Raw genomic sequence first — 22,481 nt, 5'->3', positions numbered from 1 at the left:
CACTACACCTGACTGAGGCTGTGTCTTTTAAAAGAAATTAAATTTATTTTGGTTTCTAAGAAACACATACAGAGACTGAATGTGAAAGAATGGAAGTCAAGAAGCCAGTATGGATTAATAAAGAAAATAGAACAATTGTAAATACATATGCACCAAATGTTGGGCCTTCCAGCTCCATGAAGGCTAATGGGGATAAAAGGACAGATGGGTCCAGATACAATAATAGTAGATGACTTCAATACCCAATTGTACCAGTAGCTATGGCATCCAGACCAAAACGAACAAGAAAAACCAGAGTTACATTTAAATGACATCTATACAAAATTCCAGCTCAAAGCTATAGAATACATGTTCTCAGCCACCCATGGGATCTTCTCTAAAACAGGTCACATCTTAATCTGAAAGCTAGTCTTAACAAACAACAAAATAATTAGAATATATTTTCATATCTCTCAAATCTTGCTACATTGTGTGTGCATACACGCAGGCCAGCGCGGGAGCACACGCCACAGTACAAGAGGTCAGGACATCTAGCAGGAGTCAGTTCTCTTCCACCACATGGGCCATGGGGTTGAGATCAGGTTGTCTGACTTGGGGACAAGTGCCTTCATCCACTAAGCCATCTCAGTGACCTGTTTGGTTGGTTGGTTGGTTGGTTGGGGTTTTTGTTTTTTGCATTTAATAAGATCAGAGTGGAATAAAACAAGATAAATGACAAGAGATGACAGAAACTATAAAGGCCAGGTGAGGTGGTGCATGCCTTTTATCCTAGAACATGGGAGGCACATGTGGGTAGATCTCTGAGTTCAAGGCCAGTCTGAGCTATCAAGACTATCAAGTTCCAGTACTGCCTTAGGGAGACCCTGTCTCAAACAAAGGAACTGTACAGATACTATACAGATACATGGAGATGAACAATAGATTTTGTAACAACCTGCGTTCATTGAGATCAGGGAGGACTGAAAGGTTTCTCTGCTGACACAAAAAGTGGGGTCAAGACAAACTGAAAAAGTGTAACAACAGGTTTGTTTATGCAAAACAACTGCCAGGCGAGTTTTCTAGTCCCAGAAATAGAGGCTGGAGAAGCCACACCCACAAACAAAACAGGCAGACTTTATAGGCTAGGCAAGAGGTGATGATGTATCCACCACAAGCTGGGTTGCGCCCAAATCTGGTCAAAAGCTGAGCACGTTAGGCGGGGACTTGGGCAACTGCAACTTCAGGGGAGGAGCTGCTGTAGCTGCCAAGAATGTGGGGAACTGGACTTTTTGGCTCCTTTTCTTCAGAGGCTCTCTGAGGGGGCGGGGTTTGGAGAGAGATAGGAATGGGGCTTTCCAGATCATGCAGGAGTGAGCATGCAGTTCAGTTCTGACTGAACAAGGCAACTTAAAAATTCCTAAGAACTGGGACTGGGGATGTGGCTAATTGGTAGAGTTCTTGCCGAGCATTCATGAGGCTGTAAATTCATGCATCTCAAGACTTAGAAAAAAGTCCACCCACAAATGAGTAAATGGAAAGAACAGGGCAGGAATTAGAGACATGGAGCCTGGGAAAACACAAAGGGTCAATGAAACGGCCGTTGGTTGGTTCTGAAAAGACAAGATTGACAAATCTTTCATCACACAAGCCAAAAGAAACAGAGAAGTGTCAAGTTGAATGAACGATTTGTCAGTGCTAGAGGATATCCCAACACAGGACCAGCATCTGAGGTGCTCCCTTTACCTTGGGGACAGCCACTAGGGAAGGTCAGATCCTTGATTTTCGGATGAGTCGGAGTGAAGCAGCTAGTGAGTTTATTAAGTATTGAGACAGTCACACAGGAAAAGGACAATGTACATCCCAGGACCTGGGTGTGGCCTACTTAGTAGTCATGCTTAGATTTCTTTACAGGGGCTATATGATCCTGTCATTTTCCAAGTTACACTCCTCAAAGGATGCTGCCTCATCCTGCACAGCCTCAGTCCCTGAGTGTTTTTGATGGGATAAATAAATGACACATGGAAACAGGTACAGAAAAGCTGGGGTTGGATTTAGCTGCAACACTCTAGTTCAGCACTTTTATTACAGTTGAACAAGGAGGTGGGGTTATTCCATCAGATAAACAAGGAGGCAGGTTCAGCTAACCATGGCAGGAGCACTCTGTAAGGCATCAATCTGCAGGCTGTAAACATGTGGAGAATGGACATTTTCTGCAAACACTGTCAACATTTGCACTCAGGAGAAAGGCTTTGCCATCCCACTGAACTTCACCCTGGGGAAGAAGGCTTTGCCTCTCCTATGGTTCCTTGGTTTAGCCTTGCCCAGGTAAACAACACACTCACTGTGGTAGAGTGCCTCTTGCTTTGTAAAAACAGACTTATTAGGAGATTACAGCTGACCCTACTCAGCTTTACTCAGCCCGGATAGGAATGTTTGCAAAAAGAGCCTGTGTTCCAAGATAACCTGGCTTGTCTGACGCAAACAACTCCAGGGAAGAGAGACTTCAGGCTCCTACACAGCCCCACAGCTGCATCAGCGTCATTCCCAAGGCTCTGTAAAGGGCCCCAGCTAGCTTTTCTCCCTTGCACATCCCTCCATTTCCCCCAGGGAGAGAGGCTGGCCCTCTCTGTGTGTGCTAATAAACACAGTCTTGTCTGAGCTCAGACTCTGGTCTCATTTTGCCTCCTGTGAAATCTAACACACTCAAAACTTCACATTTTCCCTACAGGGTGCAATTGTAACAAGATTTAAAGATTAAGCAAATGGGCTGGAATGATAACTCAGTAGTTAAGAGCACTGTTAACAGTTAACAGTTTCAGGTCCCAGCACCCACATGAGGGCTCACAATCAGATCCAGTTCCAACGGACCTCATGCCCTATTCTGACCTCCATAGGCACCAGGTGGTGTACAGACACATACAGGCAAAACACGCATACGCATTAAATCTTAGAAAAAAATAAAGATTGTGCTGGGTGTGGTAGTACATGTCTTTAATCCCAGCACTCAGGAGGCAGAGGCAGGGGGATCTCTGTGAGTTCGAGGCCAGCCTGGTCTACAAAGCAAGTTCCAGGACAGCCAGGGCTACACAGAGAAACTCTGTCTCAAAACAAAAAGAATATCTTCCTGATGCTGGAGAGATGGCTCAGCAGTCAAAAGTACTAGTTGCTCTTTCAGAGATCCTGAGTTCAGTTCCCGGCAACCACATGGTGGCTCACAACCATCCATAATGAGATCTGATGCCCTCTTCTGGCATGCATGCATATGTGCAGATGGAGTACTCATATAAAAAAAAAAAGTCTTTTTTTAAAAATGTATTAGTGGGTTTTTTTGTTTGTTTTTGTTGTTTTGTTTTTTATGAAACAGGGTTTCTTTGTATAACAGCTCTGGCTGTCCTGAAACTTGCTTTGTAGACCAGGCTGGCCTTGAACTCACAGAGATCCACCTGCTACTACTGCTCGGCTACTTATACTTCTTAAACATTTCCCTTTGTAAAAAGTTGCAGGGTGGCCAGGCAGTGGTGGCACACACCTTTGATCCCAAAACTCTGGAGGCAGAGGCAGGCAGATCTCTTGAATTCAAGGCCTGCCAGGTCTACAGAATGAGTTCCAGGATAGCCAAGACTGCACAAAGAAACCCCGTCTAGAAAAGTTGTAAGATGGTTTCCTGAGGTATAGTGGTTAGACTTAGGAATGAGGAGTGTTAATGTGGTAAACCTCAGGGTTACAAACACCATAGTCCTAAGTAAACATGGTCCATTTTGTTTCTCACATCCTTGTTTGAGATGTTTTTACAAAAATACATTTTCTCTGTAGCCAATTTTCACCGTATCAATCTGTTGAAGTTTATTAATAAAATAAGGGGCCAGTGAGATGGTTAGGTGGGTAAAGGCACTTTGCCACGCAATCCTGATAACCTGAGTTAAGGTCAGCCTGGGCTACATAGTGAGACCTTGCTTTAAAAGGGGGGCGATGGAGGAAGAGGGGCCTGGAGGCTGGAGAGAGTAGTTAAGAGCACTGGCACCCTCTTGGGAACTCACAACCATCTAGGACTGTAGTGGATTTTTTACCCTCTTCTGGCCTCCACAGGCACCAGACATTAACCTGAGTTTCCCAGACTGCAGCTCCTGTCTCTGGCCACCCTGGTGGGGGACTCACTCCCAAAGTCCCAAGATGTGGCCCATAACCCGAGAGTGCCCCTGCCTTTGTGGTTGGATTTCTTTCCTCTCCTCAAATCCCCACTTCCTGGAGACATCTGTCTCCCTGATGATGCTTGCTTCAGAGCCTACCACCCCAGCTGAGGTCGATCATTTTCAATCCCATCTCTCTCCCAGGCTGGTGAATGGATGCTTAGCTGAAGAGCTCCCGCACATCCATGTCTCTGAGCAGAAAACTCTGACCCCAGAGTGGCGGAAGTGAGGGACCCAGGCCTGAACAGTCCTTAAGTTGTAAATCAGGACCAGCTGTATCAGCCCCTTTCATGTGGAGGGGCTCTGAGGTAACTAAGAGACTTGGCTTTTCCTGCCTCCCTTCCAGCCATTGGAGTTAGTACACTTGGATGGATTCCTCTCCCCACCTAGGTCTTTCAGGTCCCAACTTAAAAAAAAAAAAAAAAGAAAAGAAAAAGAAAGAAAGACAGACAAGAAGGAAGGGAGGAAGGAAGGAAGTTCTGTCCTAAGTCCCTGCGAAGGCTGCTCACAAGCCTTCTCAATCTGCTCTTGGTCTGGGCTGCCAGCACCCATGTAGCCCCCAGACCGCAGGGTGGTCCGCTGCCAGCCCTCTGGGAGAGTGATCGTGCTCAGGGTTTCAGTTCCCAAGCAGTTGGACACGCCTCTCCTCCTTCTCAACACCCCAATTTTCAGACAAGACAAAGACTTCTGGCAGGCTCTATGTGCCTCCCGGGAAGCAGTGTTGAGTCTTGCTCCTCACCTGGAATGCTGTTTGCTGGCCCATGGAAGCCAACCCAGTGGAGTTCAGATCTCCATATCCTTAGGTTTGATGTGACCACACTTGCCCCTGCGTAGGACCATGGGCTGCTCAGTCACAGGGGATGGGAACATTTGGGTGTCTTCTCCATGGAAGATATTGCCAAACAGTTGTTCAGCCCAAAAAGGGTGCCAAAGCCAGAGTAAAGGAACAGGTCCACAGGTTCTGTTGGAGTTTGCTGACCAGTCAGCTGGGTAGCCGGGTGGAGGCGTGTGGATTGCAGAGACAATGAAGAAGACAGAAAAGAGTCAAGAGGTCTGCCGGTCAATGCTGGACAGTACCTGAGTTTATTTCACAGCCAGCTGATATACAGTCTGGAAGGACAGAGGTAGAACAATGCACAGCGCAGGCATTCAGCCACTGTCTATCCTGCCTTGCGTCAAGGAGCAGGCAGTTTCTTTTTCTATCTCAGTATACCCCCGGCTGGCATCAGTAGCCTACGTCTAGCTAGATAGTGTGTTCCTTCCCCTGGGCTAATCAGGACTTTCTCACAGCCCTGAAGCAAGCAAGCTTGAACTCTATTGACTCAAAATAGACTTCAGATTCAAACTGAGAAACTGAGTCAGTTGTGGGCTCCCACAAGGTTCCACCTTACTGAGCTAAGGAGCTACCCTGTGGGGGAAAAGGGGGTGACTTACAGGAGCTTAGGTGACAAGGCAGCACAGGTGTCTCCAGCTGCTGGAGACATTTAGGGTTTGAGCGTCCTGCCCCTGTTAAGCTTCATGAACGTTCTGAGTCTTACAAGCTTCAATCTTCCCTTCAGAAGGGAATTTCAAGACACAGTTTCATTTAGCCCAGACTGGCCTCAACATTGCTCTGTAGCTGAGGATGGCTTTGAATGTGGGTGGATCCTCCTGCCCTGATATTCCAAGTGCTAAGACTACAGGTATGAACCCCCATGCCCAGCTTCATTGATTTATGACTTGTATGCAGCCATAAATTTTCCCATGTGTTATCATTGTGATGTCATTAAACTTTTTTTTCTCACATGGTTCTCTCATATATACCCCTCCTATGACTCCCCCACAAACAGTTCCCTTCCTTCCCCCAGTTAATCCCAACCTGGCTTTTCCTTATCTTTTGTTGTTGTTTGCTTTTCCAGACAGGGTTTCTCTGTGTAACCCTGGCTGTCCCGGAACTTGTTCTGTAGACCAGACTGGGCTCAAATTCACAGAGATCCGCCTGCCTCTGCCTCCTGAGTGCTGGGATTAAAGGGTTGCGCCACCACCAACCAGCTACTTTTTCCTTTTATTTAAATAATTATTTTTATTATTTTAAATTATGTGTAGGTGTAAATGTGTGCATATGGGCATTACACATGAGTGCAGGTGGCTGTAAGGCCACATGCATCTGATCCCTGGAGCTGGACTCACAGACAGTTGTGAGGCACCTGATGTGGGTGCTAGGAACTGAACTGAAGTACCACAGAAGAACAGCAAGAGCTCTTAACCACTGAATCATCTCCCTAGCCCTTTCTTTTAAAGAATTGTATTTTTATTATTATTTTAATACTTTTTAAGAGTTTTATTTATTATTTATTTAAGTGTTCTATTTGCATGTATGCCTGCATGACAGAAGAGGGCATCAGATCTCATTACAGATGGTTGTGAGCCACCATGTGGTTGCTGGAAATTGAACTCAGAACCTTTGGAAAGAGCAGCCAGGGCTCTTAAGACAGCTAAGATTATTTTTAATTATGTGTGTGTGTTCGGTGATATATATGTCTGTGAGTGCAGGTGGCTGTGATGGCCAGAGGCATCTCTTCCCTGGAGCTAGTGTCACAGGCTGGTGTGAGGTGCCCAGTATGGATACTGAACAGAAATCAGGTCCTGTACTAGAGCAGCAAGTGCTCTTAATTGCTAAGCCGTCTCTCCAGCCTGTGGGGCCTGGGATTTATTTGGATTTAGAGTTTACTATCTGGTGATTCCTTTCCCTCCTTTTTGATTTTTTTTTTCAAATCACAATTTTGTTTGTTTGTCTTTTTTGAGACAGGGTTTCTCTGTGTAACAGCCCAAGCAGTCCTAGAACTGACTCTGTAGACCAGGCTGGCTCAGATATCCACCTGCCTCTGCCTCCCCAGTGCTGGGACTTTCATTCCCAGCACTGGGGAGGCAGAGACATGTGGATCTCTGTGAGTTCGAGGCCAGCCTGGGCAACAGAGCAAGTTCCAGGACATGCTCCAAAGCCATGGAGTGAAACCCTATCGCAAAAACAAAACAAAAACAAAAAAAACATGTGCTACCACCACCTGGCTCTCCCTCCATTTTTCATATTTGTCTAAAGCAGCAGTTCTCAACCTGTGGGTCATGATTCCCTTGGGGGTAGAATGACCCTTACACGGGGGTCACATGTCAGATATCGTGCATATCAGATACTTACCTTCTGATTCATAACAGTCACAAAATTACAGTTATGAAGTAGCAACAAAATAATTTCATGGTTGGGGGTCACTATAACATGAGGAACTGTAGTAAAGGGTCACAGCATTAGGAAGTTGAGAACTCCTGAAAAGCTTCTATGAGCCCCTTCTGTAGCAGGGACTGGGTCTCTGTCTCTGGTTGTTATTTGGCTGGAGTAAGAATGGGCACCCCAACCTCCTCTCCCTGTGGTATGACAGGTACAGAGAGACCCATCACATACAGAGGAGATGGGCTGGGTTTCAGATAGAGAGAATCTCTGCTGGGGGAGAGACTCATAAAGCAATGGATGCTTACCACCTGTTGCTAAGGGTAGAAAGCCAACAAAGGCACAAATGGATATTAGGTCCCCCTTCACCCATCCTAGGGACCCACAACCTCATGGAGCCCAGAAAAGGGAAAGCTGACTGGCAGGCCTATATCAGCCAGTGGTGTCCTCTTGGGAAAGACAACTAGGGTTTTATTTTGATCAAGTTTAAATACTGCACCACAGCCCCCATCAAGCTTACACCACCCCCCACCACCCCCATACGGCAGGATGTGCGATGGGAAGAGGCCCAGCTGTTCTGGCACCAGTTCTTTGTTTTTGTATTCTTTCCAGTGCTGTGGAAACAGCCCTGCCCTGTGGCCCCAGCTGGACCTGACTGCTGTGGAGCCCACGTCCTGGCAGCACTACGCCTCCTCTTTTCCCTCACTTTGATACAGGCTGTGAGGAGCCAAGGCTGGCCTGGAATTTGCTCTGTGGTGGAGCAGAATGACCCTGAGCATCTATATGGTTCTCCTGTCTCTATCTCAAAGTGCCGGGTTACAAGTGTGCACTTGTTTTTAATCAGGTACCACTGTGGGGCTCTGGCTGGCCTGGAACTCCTTACGTTTTCTCAGACAGAGGTCTCCCTGCCTCTGCCTCTCTGTGCTGGAATTAAAGGCATGTGCTGCCACCACACCTCACCTTTTGTGTTTTAGAGCATTTAGGCTGTCCTTAAATTCTCAATCCTATGCCTGTGGCATTAAAAAACAAACAAACAAACAAACAAACAAACAAAAAACCCAAACACCTTTTTTCCTTTTTGGTGTTCCCTAACCAGGACCTGACAGGCCAGCCAAGCAGGATGACATTGAACTAACTCCCAGTCCTTTTGAAACTCAAGGTTTGTCTTGGTTGGTCTTCAGTCTTGCAGCTTAGGTTCTCCCCTTGACTTGTAATGGAGGGGTAGGTTGAAGCCATGCTCATTTATCCCCAAGGAGGTGTTATGGTGGTGTCGACAGTTCTCTGGGGTGATTAGTCATATTGTCACTCAGACCTGCCAGCGAAAGATGAGGTCACAACCTGCCATCTTCTCAGCATACTGAACATCAAAGCGCTCATTCTGGGCCACAGTGAAGGTGTTTTTCCAGTCCCCAGCAATGCCTGGGAGGGACAGAAGAAAGACGGAGTGACAATCACAGAGGTGGCTCAGGTGGCTTTGGTAGCTTTCCAACTCTCCCTCAATACCCATCCTTCCTGAGACCCACCTTTCCTCATGAAGGGGGAAACAGAGTGGTCCATGTGGTGAGAAGAGAGGGTGGTGTAGTTGGCCATGGGGTTCTCCTTCATCTTCTTGAAGGATGTGTGGTGAACAATGAGATCCACGGTCTCCTCAGGCAGGGAGTACCCCAAAAACTCCAGAATCTTCTTGATCTCCCTTTTGGGGTCCTGGAGCACAGAAGGATGCTTCAGTGGAGGTTGATGATGCTCATTGGGACAAGGGGAGGCACCTCTGTGATGTGACAGGAAGCTATCTTTGCCTTTTCACTAAGGACCTCTTGACTCTCAGTGTCTTAAGTCTGAGCCTCTTTCCCTGGGGCAGAATAGGTAGCTTCCTACCCTGCCATCTTGGCATGATCTCTGCGTTCATTCTGGAGAGGACAGGGACAGACTTTGATCTCTGGTGCCCAGACTTGGCACCTCTGGAGCAGGGAGAAGCAAGAGCAGCAAGCCACCAGGTCAATCCTGGCACATGACTGACACCTCCTCCAAGATAAGGGCTGAGCATGCTCTGTGCTGAGCTGTGCTGAGGTCCTGAACCAGGAGGTAAGATGAGAGGTGCTGTCTGGGGTGGGGCTGGGATAGGGATGGGGCTCAGGGCCAGGACAGGGCCAGGTTCCTGAGGTTCCTGCCTGTGGGACCCAGAAGGAAGTGGTAGCAGGCAGCCTCACCTCCTTCATGTCTTCATAGAAGAGATAGAGAACAGGGTGAGTGTGTGTCAGCCCCCACCACTCCTTCACATGCTGGAACCACAACCCATAGGACACTGGGGACAAGACAGCACAGACACAGGCCCTGTTAGCTCCAGCTCTGCCCCTGGGTCCAGCCCCCTCCTGGCTACAGACTCAGATTCACCTTCCCCATCCATGAAGTTCTCCAGGAAACTCTCCCAGGTACCCGGATCAGGGAACAGCCCCTTGGCCATGTTGTAGAAGTTATAATAGGAGACAGCCACATCCTTTGGATTTCGAGCGATGTAGATCACCTGCAGGGGCAGATGATCCCTAGTTCTGGTTCCTCCTGCTGTCCTGTTACCCTTCACAGGACCTAGTGAGGTACCATACTTTCTAACACTGGGGACTCTCCGCACTTCTTTGGAGATGGCAGAAGAGAACACAGGACTAGAAGTTGACTTGTTGAGATTTCATGGTATGGGTACCACTGACCTAAGATTACATCTTTGATGCCAAAGTCCTGGCTATTCCATGAATTATATTTTATCTGACTCCTTTATTGTCAACACATCCACATGGTAGGTCAGAGTTCCACCAGTCCCTCCCAATCTCTGTCCTGTGAGCACCTGGACTCTGCTTCTCTAGCTTACACTGAAGAATTCCATTTTCCTTGTTATCCTAGCCCTGCCAGAGTGACAGCCAGAGATCCTCCATACAAGATGAAACAGGACTTCAGTAGTCCCACAATTCCCAGCAGAACAGATCAAAGCTCAGATGATCCCAGGAGCCCTTGAATCCTCTCCCCTCAGCCCCCCTTCCCTCCCTGTCTCCCCCTCTTTCCCTTCCTCTCTCCTTTCCTTTCTTTTTCTCTGTCTTCCTGAAACAGGGTGAGATACAGCTTCAGACTGGTCTTGAACTTACTGTGATCCTTCTGCCTCTACTTCCCAAATGCTGGAAGGTACCACCATAACTGGGGTTTCTTGTTTTTGTTTTTACCTTGATCTTCTGATCCAGCAGACTCTGAGGAAGCAAGGACAGGGGCAGATGCGTCTTAAGGAGCCGGGGGGCTGGTGTCTCTTCCAAAGATTCAAGACCTACAGTTGAGCAGAGAACTTTGTTAAGAGGTCCTTCCTCTCTCCACTTGTGTCTAGCTCCCTAGTGCTCTTACCTGAGGGAACTCCTGGGCATCTGAACTCAAGGAAGGGCACCCGGGCATAGATGGGGGCCCGGCGACACTTTTCTAGCTTGCCGTCCTGGTAGATCATGTCCAGGATCTCACTCATCCAGGTAGTACCTGCAAAGAAGGGAACAAGGGGTGAGGAGGGCCCAGAGTCTGGACCTACTTGCCAAAGTGAAGTCTACAGGACATTAGAGAAACCCAGTGTTAGTGTTCTGAGCCTCCCCCTTGGGGACCCACCCCTGAGAGACTTGCCCAGTATCCTGCCATCATCTTACTAAAGTCTCCTTTAAGAAGAAACTCCTCCCTCTTCTCTCTCTCTCTATCCTCCCTTTTGCCAAAGGTAGTGCTCACCTCCTTCCTTCCCCCCGCCCTTGTTCCCTTTAATAATAAACTTTCCACATGGACATTTGCCTGCGTGGTGTAACTTTTCACCTCTCCATGCTGTAACCACAGCCTCAGCCCTCCGCAGTGTCTGCATGGTGTGTCTCTCTCACCCACTGGGACACCTAGGCCCAAACCACCAAGGCCTCCCACATGTCATTTCATAACATTGGTGCTGTGTAACTCAGCAGAGGCCTTCCTGGCTCTTTCTCCTGCCTGCCGGCACTCTGAGACACTAGAATCTATAGAAACTTCAACACTCACTCCATAATCAGTAAGCTCCCTACACCTTCTGGCCATTTTCCACAAGTGAGGATTTGTATCATTCTCAACCATGGGTTTCTTGCCTTTTGGCCTTGTCCAAAAGACCCTGTACCGGGCACCACACATCTTGGTCTTTCAGCCCTCCAGCCCCTGTTCCTATCCGACCACATATGGGACAGCTTGTGCCAGTTGCTCCACTGCCCCTAAATCTTTGGATTATGATCCACTGACCACCCCACTCTGTCATCCATCCTTTCTGAGCCTCTGGGATGCTGGAAGCTCAACCAGCTGGATCTTCTTCTATCTTACTTATGGAAAATGAGCCTCCTACCAAACTTCTATCTTTATAACTGCTGCCAGGGATCCCTGTCTGTGATGAAGCATTGTGTACCCAATAAAGCTTTCCTAGGGATGAGAAGACAAAGCCAACCACTAAATTAGACATAGAAGTCAGGCTGTGGTGGCACAAGCCTTTAATCCTATCACTTGGGAGGCAGAGATCTGTCTGGATATCTGTGAGTTCAAAGCCACACTGAGAACAGAGCCAGATGTGGTGGCACATGCCTTTAATCCCAGAAAGTAATATGGCAGGACACAGAAAGGTACATAAGGCCTGAAGGAAGAGGAACTCACTCTCTTGAGGCTGAGGATTTCAAAGAGGTAAGAATGGGGCTGGCTTGATCTGTCTCTCTGATCTTTCAGCTTTCCTCCCAGTGTCCGGCTCCAGGTTTTTTCTACACCTACACTGCTCGCTCTCCTATCCCTTGGCTCCTTCCTCACCACCCGCTCCCTCAGTTTCTGCTCAAACTGTCTCGGACTGTCCTGTCTCTGTCTGCTCCGTTTCCCACTCTTCTCCGTCCTCCCTGCTGCCACCACCTCGAGCCCCACCCCACCCCCCACAGCCCACCTTCCCTCTGCTGCTGCTGCTGCTACTGAGGCTCGGGAGACCCAGGATGCCTCCCTTTTCTTCTGCTACTTCCTGGCTTTCTCCCACCATGCCGTCTCTCAGTCTATGCCTGAAGTCCTGTAATTGTTATCTCTGACTTTTTAAGTTGGTCAGCTGATAGTTTCCTGGGAAGTTTTGTCTGTCATTCTGTTGAAAAAGTTTATTTCATACGTACAGATGGAAATGTGTGATTGATGTGGCCACATGAATGTGTTTCTGACTGACTTTTGAATGCTTTGAGTTTATGTGTTCCATATATGTTTCATATGTCTTGAAAGAAAAAAAAAAAACCCTTGTGAACACATGGTCAGGTGCCAGAGGGCAATTAAATGGTCAGGCAGGCACCATCCTGACTAAGGTCAAAGACAAACAGGTCTTATGGCTGTGTTGCCATATTTGATAAGGGCATTCATGTGGTCAGGAGCCATCTTTACTAAGGGCAGCAAAATGTGACTTCCTGTCCATGGGTCAAGCATGGGCTGGGTGCCAGGTGCTCAGGCCATCTGTTCGAGGAGGGGGGAAGAATAGGAAAGCTCCATCTCAAGCCAAGCATTATTTTACAGGGGCCAAGGACTCAAGCTTCCTGTATCAGTCTGGTGCTCCTCTGTGGCCACTTGAGCACTCTTGTGGGCAGGGCCTGGAGATCTATCCTCTTCCTCTTTCCCGGGCTCTAGGACATCAGTGGCACCACATGATGATGATATAGCCCACTTGTCACCTCATTTTATAGATAAAAAAATCAAGTTTTACTATTCCTAAAGCTGCTAGGTCTCTTGACATAAATTATTTAAATGCTTCAGATTACTTTCTCCTATGATATTGTTATATTAAGATTTTAAAATTTCAGATTTTTTTTTTTTGGTTTTTTGAGACAGGGTTTCTCTGTGTAGCTTTGCGCCTTTCCTGGATCTCTCTCTGTAGACCAGGCTGGCCTCGAACTCACAAATATCCGCCTGCCTCTGCCTCCCGAGTGCTGGGATTAAAGGCGTGCGCCACCACCGCCCGGCAAAATTTCAGATTTTGATGTTAATAGAATTCTGATACTATTTGGGTTATAAGCTCAAGATTTTAGATTTTCTTTGGTTGTCTTCTAAATATAGACTTAAACCATCAAGTAAGAGACAGTTCCATCCACTGTGCACCTTGTGGTGATGTATTGTGTCCCCCAATATTCTGTGTCCCCCCAATAAAATTTATCTGAGGATCAGAGGAAAAAGTCAGCCACTATAGTAAACACAGAAGTCAGGCAATGGTAGCACACACCTTTAATCCTATCATTCTGGAGGCAGGGATCTGTCTGGATCTCTGTGAGTTCAAAGCCACACTGGGAACAGAGCCAAGCGTTTTGACACATGCCTTTAATTCCAGTACTAACCATAGAGTTCTGGAGGTCTTTACAGACAGACAGAAAGTGACAGAGCTGGACAGGAAGAGGAAGTGATGTAGCTGGACAGAGAGAGCAAATGATATATCGGAACAGAAAGGCATATAGGCGTGGGTATACAGGAAGTAAGTCTCTTTGGAAGCTGCAGAGTTGGTGAGGTGAGGTTAGCTGTGGCTTTTCCTATTCCTCTGATCTTTCAGGTTTCAACCCTGATATCTGGCTCTGGTTTTTTATATAATAAGACCATTTAGTAATTAATCTACAGTACTTGGCTCTCTCTAAAAAAATGTACATGCTTTTAACACAAATCTGTAATTCTGCTAGGACTCAAGGGTATGAGTCTACTGCTGTTTTGCAGATACTCATTGCCTGTTTTTTCACGATATGGATTTCAATACTGTTTGGTAATACTAATATATCTAAAGGTTTTATGTCCTTTCATTAAATAAAAATTCATATAAGCCTCAGAGGATCAAAAGAAGCCATTGGATCCACTTCACAGAGGTCAAAATGACTCCAGATAAGTACAACAGTACAGTATAGCTTGAGCCTTTCAGCCTCACTGGGCTCTGACCATCTGCACCCCTTTTGGCTTGAAGCAGTTATGGAAGAAAATATGTCATCCTATGCTCCCTGCTCCCAAAACAGGCTAAAAGGCTAAGTTAAATGTTAACACCCTGGCATAGGGGACAAAATGGTTACCTAATGCCCATTGATATACCAGGAAACTGGATCCAATATTGTCAATTGATAGATTTTTTTAACTAAAATGGTTCTGCAATAAGACACTTGACTTTCTTTATGCAGAACCAAAGAGGTATTATATAAGCTTAAGAAATTATTATTTCTGTATAAATCATTCAGGATTATGATCTGACTGTACTCAAAGATCAGATCAGAACTACAGGGCCTTAAAATGGTAATAGATGCAGATATCACTGCCAATGGCTTAAAAATGTCTCTCCCTACTCAAGGTCTATTCAGGCTTAAGCATGTAAGCCTCCTTATCCTTGCTAATTTTGTTAACCTGTAACTAATTGGGAAAACTATATGTCCAGGTTTAATTTACATATGCTCTCAAAATTAAGTCTAAATAACATTTAATTTTGTTCCCCGGATCTCATCATGATGTAGACAGCCACATGGCTGGCAGTCATCTTTTACTGAGGTTTACTAAGGTTAAAAAAAATACATTTAGTCCTAATGAGCTCTCTGTTCATTTTATCTCCTTCTAGAGTAAGAAAACAGCAAACCTCAAAAAACTTAGATTGATATGAAATTTATCTGTTCAGATTAACAATAGCTAACTTAGAGATTTATATCAATGTCTTTGCCAAGTATTCAATATCAAGCTTCTAGAGAATTGACATAAATAATGGCATATGTTTGATAAATAAGGTATTTGTGTGTGTGTATGTATATATATATATATATATATTCATTCTGTAATGGAGTAACTGGTCGCCTGAGAGGGCCTTTTTCCCAGAGTTGGGCCACATCCCACCTCTCAAGCCCCTTTCTCCTGTTCTCATTTGACTCTGGGATCTTTCCCCTGTCACTCTTCTTTGCCTTCTCAGGAGACAGTAAGTCCCAGTCTTATGAAAGCTGCTGACATATTGAAGACTGTTAGGGAACCACAAGTTGATAATCTGTCCTTCATACCTGATTGACAGGCAGTCCTCAAATGCTCAGAGATCTGCAGAATATGGCATTTAAAATGTTAATCAAAAAGTTTATTATATCAGACAGACTCCCAGATCCTAGCAGTGACACAAGGTCTCTGAAGAAGATTATGAGGCACCACGATGTCTCCACCTGGATGATGGCAACACTGACCTCTGGGCAAGATGTCCCAATGTGACACCTGCTGCCAGGACCTAGCCCAGACTTTGAACAAGCAGCAGAACTTTGGAGAATTATTGCACCCCTTTTGCCTAGATAAAGTAAGATCCGTCTTCCCTATGTCCCTCTTTCATGAAAAACTCCCACCTTATGGATCTGGAGGCTGAAGATTGATGCTGTTCTGACACTTCTGCCTCCAATGATATGGAGACCTGGGTATGACTAACTGAAAATGGACTGTCCCTGTCATTTTTAATAGATTCAGAAGCTTCTTGGTCTGCACTCAGGTATGATTTATCCTTCTCAGCTCTCAGATGCCATTTGACCACCAGGCTTTGCTTCAGCTGCCTTCCCAGTTCTCTATGTAAAAGTCACAGGCCTCATTCTCTTAGAGATAATAGTAAATCTAGACACAGTTCACACTGTTCACCTTGCTACCAGACTAAAGAAGAGATTAACTCATTTTTCAATGACTTCTCTCAGTATCTCTTAGTGAATTAGATTTTTAAAAAAGTGCTTTAAGTTTGTTGATATGAAGATAGGAAAACTGTCTCACTTCTGTTCACTTATCTTCCTCAACCTGATGATGTTGCCAGTTTTAACAGCTCCCCCCTCACCTCCAAGGTTTCTGTGGGCTTTACTGGTTCCAGCTTTTAGAGACAGGCTAGCATTGGAGAGAGTAGGGAAGCCTCCCTCCTCCTTCTTCACTCACTCAACCACTTCCATTCAGTAAATTTCCTCTGGTTATGGATTTAAAGATGTGTTTCATTGGGCTGAAACCAGGCCCAATTGGGTAAATGTTCCTGCCTTCTAGCCCAAAGCCATCACTTTGCTATGACACCAAGATATAAATCTATTCCAGTATTTTATAGACATTTGCAGGTTCCTGCACAGATCCACCCCTCCTGCCAGACTCGTGCCAAGGCCAGATCCTCAGAGACCCTCCAGATGATGCACCCCAGCCACTGCACCACCTCCAGATGCACCCCAGCCACTGCACCACCAATCAGGAACAACCAATCAGGAAATCCAGCAGGTTGGCTTCACCCACATGCTGACTTACAAAAACTCCATTATCTCCTAACTTGTTGACATTTTTCCAGGATGGGGACATTTCCCACCTCCAGAGAAACAGCAGACGTGATGGCTCCTGTACTCCTAGAACACATCATCCCTCAATTTGGTGTGCCATCTTGCCAAGCTCCTGGGACTTCACTGCTGGTAAGACCGCTCCAGGCTCAAGCCAGCACCTACCCAGCAACTGGAACCTGGTTTTCCAAGATGTCCCAATGAAGGGCATATGTGCTCTCCTGCCTCGCTCATTCACCCTTGCCTCTTCTGTACAACCAGGACACTCTTCCATTCCATTCTTTCTGGCAGTTAGCACTTTTCCATGGCTAGCCCTGCTCATGGGGCCAATGATAACAATCTATTTTTTCCCCTAGCAACCTGCCTACTCAGCTCCCTCAAGGAGTCTCCAGGATGACAGCTAACTAATACTTCTTCACTCATACCTCCTGCCACATGTGACCCTGACTCCTAACTTCCTCCCACTTCACCCCTTGTGAGCAGGAAGCAGTCTTGAGAATTTGGTGCCCTCATTTCCCCTCCTCCAACTTGCTCACCTTTTTATAGTAATCAAAAATGGAGAAATGTTAGTATTCGGAACCGCCTCTTGGGGACCCACCCCTTGGGAACTGGCCCAGCCTCCTGACATCATCTTATGTAAAGACCCCTTTAAGAAAAAACTCCTCCCCCTTCACTCTCTCTCCCCGCCACCAAAGGTAGCATGCACCTCCCCCCCCCCCCCCCCCCCCCCCCCGCCTCCTCTCTCCCTTTAGTAATAAGCTTCCACATGGACATGTATCTGCATGGTGTGATTAACTTTCCACCGCTCCATGCTGCAGACAGCAGCTGTGTCTGCATAGCTGTCTCTCTCACCCACCAGTGCACCTTGGCCAACCCACAAAGGCCTCTCAAGCACCATTTGATAACACCCTGCTCACCAGACTTTGGGTATGTGGTGATAAGCAAGTCATCGGGCCAGACGGTCAAGTTCTGCAATGGCCCAATAGCCTCTGCAAAGTATTTGATGAGTGGGATGCCCTTCACCGGCACCAGTGGTGGACGGGAGAAATCCTCCATCAACTCCATGTTGCTGCATTGAGAACAGAATGTAAGACTCACTTTTTGGACAAGTTCACAATACTGTGCTGAATTCTTGCTTTAAGATTGGGATCCTGAGGGGCTGGAGTGATGGCTCAGTGGTTAAGAGCACCAGCTGCTCTACCAGAGGACCCAGGTTCAATTCCCAGCACCCACATGGCAGCTAACAAGTGTCTGTAACTCTAAGATCTGACACCCTCACGCAGACATACATGCATACACCAATGCACATAAAATAAAGATAAATTGTTAAAAAAAAAAAAAAAAAAAGATTGGGATCCTGAGGCTCTGACAGCTCACTGAGGTGGCAGGTAGACCTGGGATCAGAGGCAAGTCTAACTCCAGCAAAGGTCACTACTGTGGCTACATCACTGCTCTCCTGCAGAACTTTGCATGTCCCTGGTGCCCAAGCATAGTCCAGACATTAAAGCACTCTGAGGTAGAATCAATACAGGGTTTGACATTTTGTGGGAAGATTCCAGCATGTTTCAGGAAACTGAGCACTGGCCCTGTGCAGCTGGAAGGTCGGCCCCTGGCGCATGGGTGGTCTCTCCTCCCTTTTCCTCCTTGAGCTTCTGTTACCTTCAGAAATGCCCCACACCGTCCAGACCTGATATCTTTCTTGCTCTGAGACGAGCATAACCAGTTTGGTTCCTAAGCGTGTTGCAAGCCAGGGAGAGATTTTCTACTAAAAGGGATTCTAAAACCAGCCAAGAAAGAGCAGGGGAGGGGGATCTCAGACAAGCTCTTCTGAGGTGGAGTATGTGTGGGGAAAGAACAGAGAGGCTAGAGGCCCAGGCAGGGGTCACATAGACTAATCAAGGTGTAGGAAGTAGCTGGCCCTGGAAGAATACTGGAACCTGTAGCTGGGAAGGGCAACGGTGGCCACCCCACTCTGCCACTCACCTGATTCTGAGTTTCTGAGCCTCTCCTCCCCGGTGCACAGTGGTGGGAATCTTTGTGTGGGTGTTGCAATATGGGTAATGCAGAATTGATCTTTGAGCTGGAAAATTGGTACATCCCAAGTGGGAGGTTGTGGAAAGAGTACTAAGACTGGCTGTTCTCAAAAAACAAGGGGGGTGGAGATGGGGCAGAACTCTGTGACCCACACTATGGACTGTGGGTTTAGCCTGTAGAAAACAAGTGTTGGGTCCAAGTGAACATGCAAAATAATGGTGTGTAAACCACAGTCGAAAACCAGAAGGAAAACTTTATTCCAAAAAAATCACCATGGGGCACAAAAAGCTTGTCAGCTAGTTGAGACCACAGCCAGAGTTCGGGATTCTGTAACTGTAGCAACTGTAGGGGGCGTTATGAGCCCCTTTTATAGTAAGGGAGCCCCTTTTTATAGTAAGGGGCAGACATTAGGCATGGGCAAAAGAATTTTTACAATTTCGAAGTTAAACTTTTAGAGATAAATTGCTTTTTAGGATTAACAGTTTTCCAATAACAAGGTTTTAGAGGGTTTCAACTCATTGATATGTGTATATTCCTGAAATCTTTCCCAACATGGCTAACTGATGTTTGCCCAAAACCTGCAGCTTTTCCTGACACAGCTGGCCTCCCATGGCAGGGAGAATACGAAACAGTGCAAGGCAGGTTGTCAGGAAGACCTCGTTAAAGTTAACTTTGGTTTTGGTTGTGAGTGGCAGAGGTCATCGAGAATAGCTAATCCCAGGGCTGCAGGGAAAAAATAACATTTGGGTTGCTGACAGCGATGCCCATCATAAAACAAAAAAAGGCCTAGTTAAAGGTTAATCTCTATTTGCTGTCAGAGCTGATGGCTGTCAGCTTCCATTTCTTTTGCTTATAACTTCTTATTCCTATATTCCTGTCTTATTCCTATATTCCTGTCTTATTCCTATATACCTATATTCCTATCTTATTCCTATATTCCTGTCTTATTCCTATATACCTATATTCCTATATTCCTGTCTTATTCCTATATACCTATATTCCTATATTCCTGTCTTATTCCTATATACCTATATTCCTATATTCCTGTCTTATTCCTATATACCTATATTCCTATATTCCTGTCTTATTCCTATATACCTATATTCCTATATTCCTGTCTTATTCCTATATTCCTGTCTTATTCCTATATACCTATATTCCTATATTCCTGTCTTATTCCTATATTCCTGTCTTATTCCTATATACCTATATTCCTATATTCCTGGACCATTCACAAGAAAAAAACAAAAACAAAAACAAACCAGGATGTCAAAAGGAAGGTAGTTTTATTTTTGCCCAGTTTCTGGCTCCTTCCTCACTCACCTAAACTTAAGGGTAGCTCAACAGACAATTGGCACAGTCTAGCAAAGGGAGGGAAATGGCCAGGTGGAGACAGGACTATTCATGTTCATAAGCAGTAAATAGAATGATACCAAATTCAGAAGCTAGACAAGTAATAATTGAATCTCTGGCTTTTGAAAATGCTAATGCACAATGCAAAAGGATAGTTACGCAATTAAAAGCAAGACCAGTACCCTTGGAGGAATGGATTCAATTCAATCAATATTGAATCTCATGACCATGATGATGCTTGGATAGGAGAGGTGATTTCAAGAGGTTTGGAGAAAAATACTAATTTCAAAGGTTTCAATGGCAGTAAACAAAGCCACCTGGAAAAGGACTGTAAGCAAGGCATTCCTAAAAATAATATTTTTTCAAGGAATAATTCTAACAGAATGCCCCTCCCTTCTGGATTATGCAGAAGGTGTGGTAAAGGCAGACACTGGACTAATGAATGGAGATCAACAAGGGACAGACAAGTAATCCCTTACCTTTTGCTGTGATGAAACACCCCGAGGGGCCTCTCCCAGGCCCCTATGGTAACTTCAGTTCAGTCCTTTCCTGCCATCATGAAAGAAACTCCTTCCCAGAGCAATGAAAGAACCTAATGTCTATTGTAAAAAACCACACTGCTCTGTATGATAGAACAGCTACAGAAGAGAGAACAGAAAATCAGGAGAAACCATAAATCAAAATTGATAAAGATTAAATTTAGAAACTCCCCAAAGTTAGAGTTGGGGTAGGATTTTGTTTTTGTCTTTTCAGGAAACTAAAAACAACCATATTAAATAATTTAAAGACATTTGGACAAATAAGCATCCAAAGAAGAAGGGAGAACTATCCCAAAAAAATCACTAAGAAAAGGAATAATCTGACCTAATGCTATCTCTGAAGTCTCCAAAAAGATGACGGGATCCTACAACGATGATTCCATCAGGACGATGATAACACCATTAACCTGACAAACACTACCTAAGGATCGGCTTTGAACTACAAACTGCTCAGGACAATTTTAAGATGGCTAGCTAACATAATCTAGCCTCACAGACTACACTAGCCAGGACTAGCCCAGCACTTTCCCCTTACACAGAGACTGGACAACAAATGATACAGCTACTTCTTCCATGATTTGACAATTAGCCCCAAATTTTTCTTTTCAGGATCCCCTAAAGATGCCTTCGCCCACAGATGGCAGGAAGTAAATTGAAGAACAGGACCCACACATTCCCGAGAGGCGGGGTGGGTGGTTGTTGGTTGTTCGATGAGTTATGGATATTTGTCATTGTTTTGGTGGTTGATTGAAGTTGTTATTGGTAATGGTCAGGAAAAAAGCTAAGCAAAGGAGATTAGATTCAGGGTTCTTGTTTGAAAAAAAGGAAAAGAAAAAAAGATGATATAGATACAATAAGATAAAAGGTAGATTGTTAAATCTACTCTGAAAAAAATATATAGAAATGTTAGGATAAAAAAGTAGATTATTGAATCTACTCTGAAAAGAAAAAAGGGAGAATATGGATATGATAAAACTGTAGATTATTGAATCTACTTTTAAAAAGCAACTACTAGTTTTAAATATTTTACATTGGATTGGATTTTTGTATATTGTATACAAATTTTGCATGTTGACACATATTTGAGATTAATTTTGTTAGAATATATTGTACATCTATTTCTACTCTTGTTCAAGGTATTGTGCCTACACAGTTCATTTAACAATGTAATGCAAATTGACAGTCCTTGAAAGCTAATTAGGATATAAAGAAATTCAAGTTAGTAGTTAGTCATTACAATTAAATTTGTAGTCCAGTTAGGTATGTTTTCAAGGTTAAACAGATATATTTTTGATAGACAGGTCATCTTCAAACACTTCAGAGATCTACAGAATATGGCATTTAAGATGTTTTAATAACATAGATTTTTTTTTAAATGACAATGAGACATGTCTGCTCCTAGCAGCACCAATCTACTTCAGAGAAGATGATGGGCATTGAAGAAACTCTTTATGGAGTTTACTTCCACTGTGGCAAAAGTTAGCCACTGAGCAAGAAAATGCCCTTGTCCTGACTGCTGACAGGATGCTGTCCAAACTGGACGAGTAGGACACAAAAGAAAAGACTGCCAAGCCTTGCCAAGACAAGGTAGGAAGGTCCTTCAAATACCCTGCTTCACAGAAAAGTTTGTCAGATATGCTAAGCCTGTAGGTTGAAGATGGATGACCCTCTTGTCTGCTGCCTCCTGCCTCGGCCTCCCTAGTGCTGAGATTAAAGGCATGCAACACGACCAACAGCTACTTTCCCTTTTATTTAAATAATTTTTTTTTTTTTTTTTTTTTTTTTTTTTGGTTTTTCGAGACAGGGTTTCTCTGTGTAGCTTTGCACCTTTCCTGGGACTCACTTGGTAGTCCAGGCTGGCCTCGAACTCACAGAGATCCGCCTGGCTCTG

At 45.2% G+C, this 22,481-nt stretch overlaps 1 protein-coding gene across 2 annotated transcripts; it reads right to left on the bottom strand.

The window, feature by feature from the left end:
* Positions 1-4,857: 4,857 nt before the first annotated feature.
* Positions 4,858-22,378, bottom strand: LOC128094300 (sulfotransferase 1A1-like). Of its 2 annotated transcripts, XM_052712572.1 has the most exons (7): positions 17,582-22,378; positions 10,747-10,872; positions 10,575-10,672; positions 9,760-9,889; positions 9,576-9,670; positions 8,892-9,072; positions 4,858-8,787 (listed from the first exon to the last, which is right to left on the bottom strand). In XM_052712572.1, exons 1-7 carry the CDS (start codon positions 17,727-17,729, stop codon positions 8,675-8,677), a joined length of 891 nt encoding a protein of 296 aa, XP_052568532.1. In that variant the 5' UTR covers positions 17,730-22,378; the 3' UTR covers positions 4,858-8,674. The 2 variants fall into 2 exon arrangements, with proteins under 2 accessions (XP_052568532.1, XP_052568531.1); XM_052712571.1 differs by lacking the exon at positions 4,858-8,787 and having other exon boundaries at positions 8,956-9,670; positions 17,582-17,733; positions 18,648-22,378.
* Between the last annotated feature and the right edge of the window lie 103 nt (positions 22,379-22,481).

Source organism: Peromyscus californicus, unplaced genomic scaffold, assembly GCF_007827085.1.
Source record: "Peromyscus californicus insignis strain IS unplaced genomic scaffold, ASM782708v3 Scaffold_4__1_contigs__length_199733344, whole genome shotgun sequence".
Lineage (NCBI taxonomy): Eukaryota > Metazoa > Chordata > Mammalia > Rodentia > Cricetidae > Peromyscus > Peromyscus californicus.
This window is presented reverse-complemented; position numbering and strand designations above follow the sequence as displayed.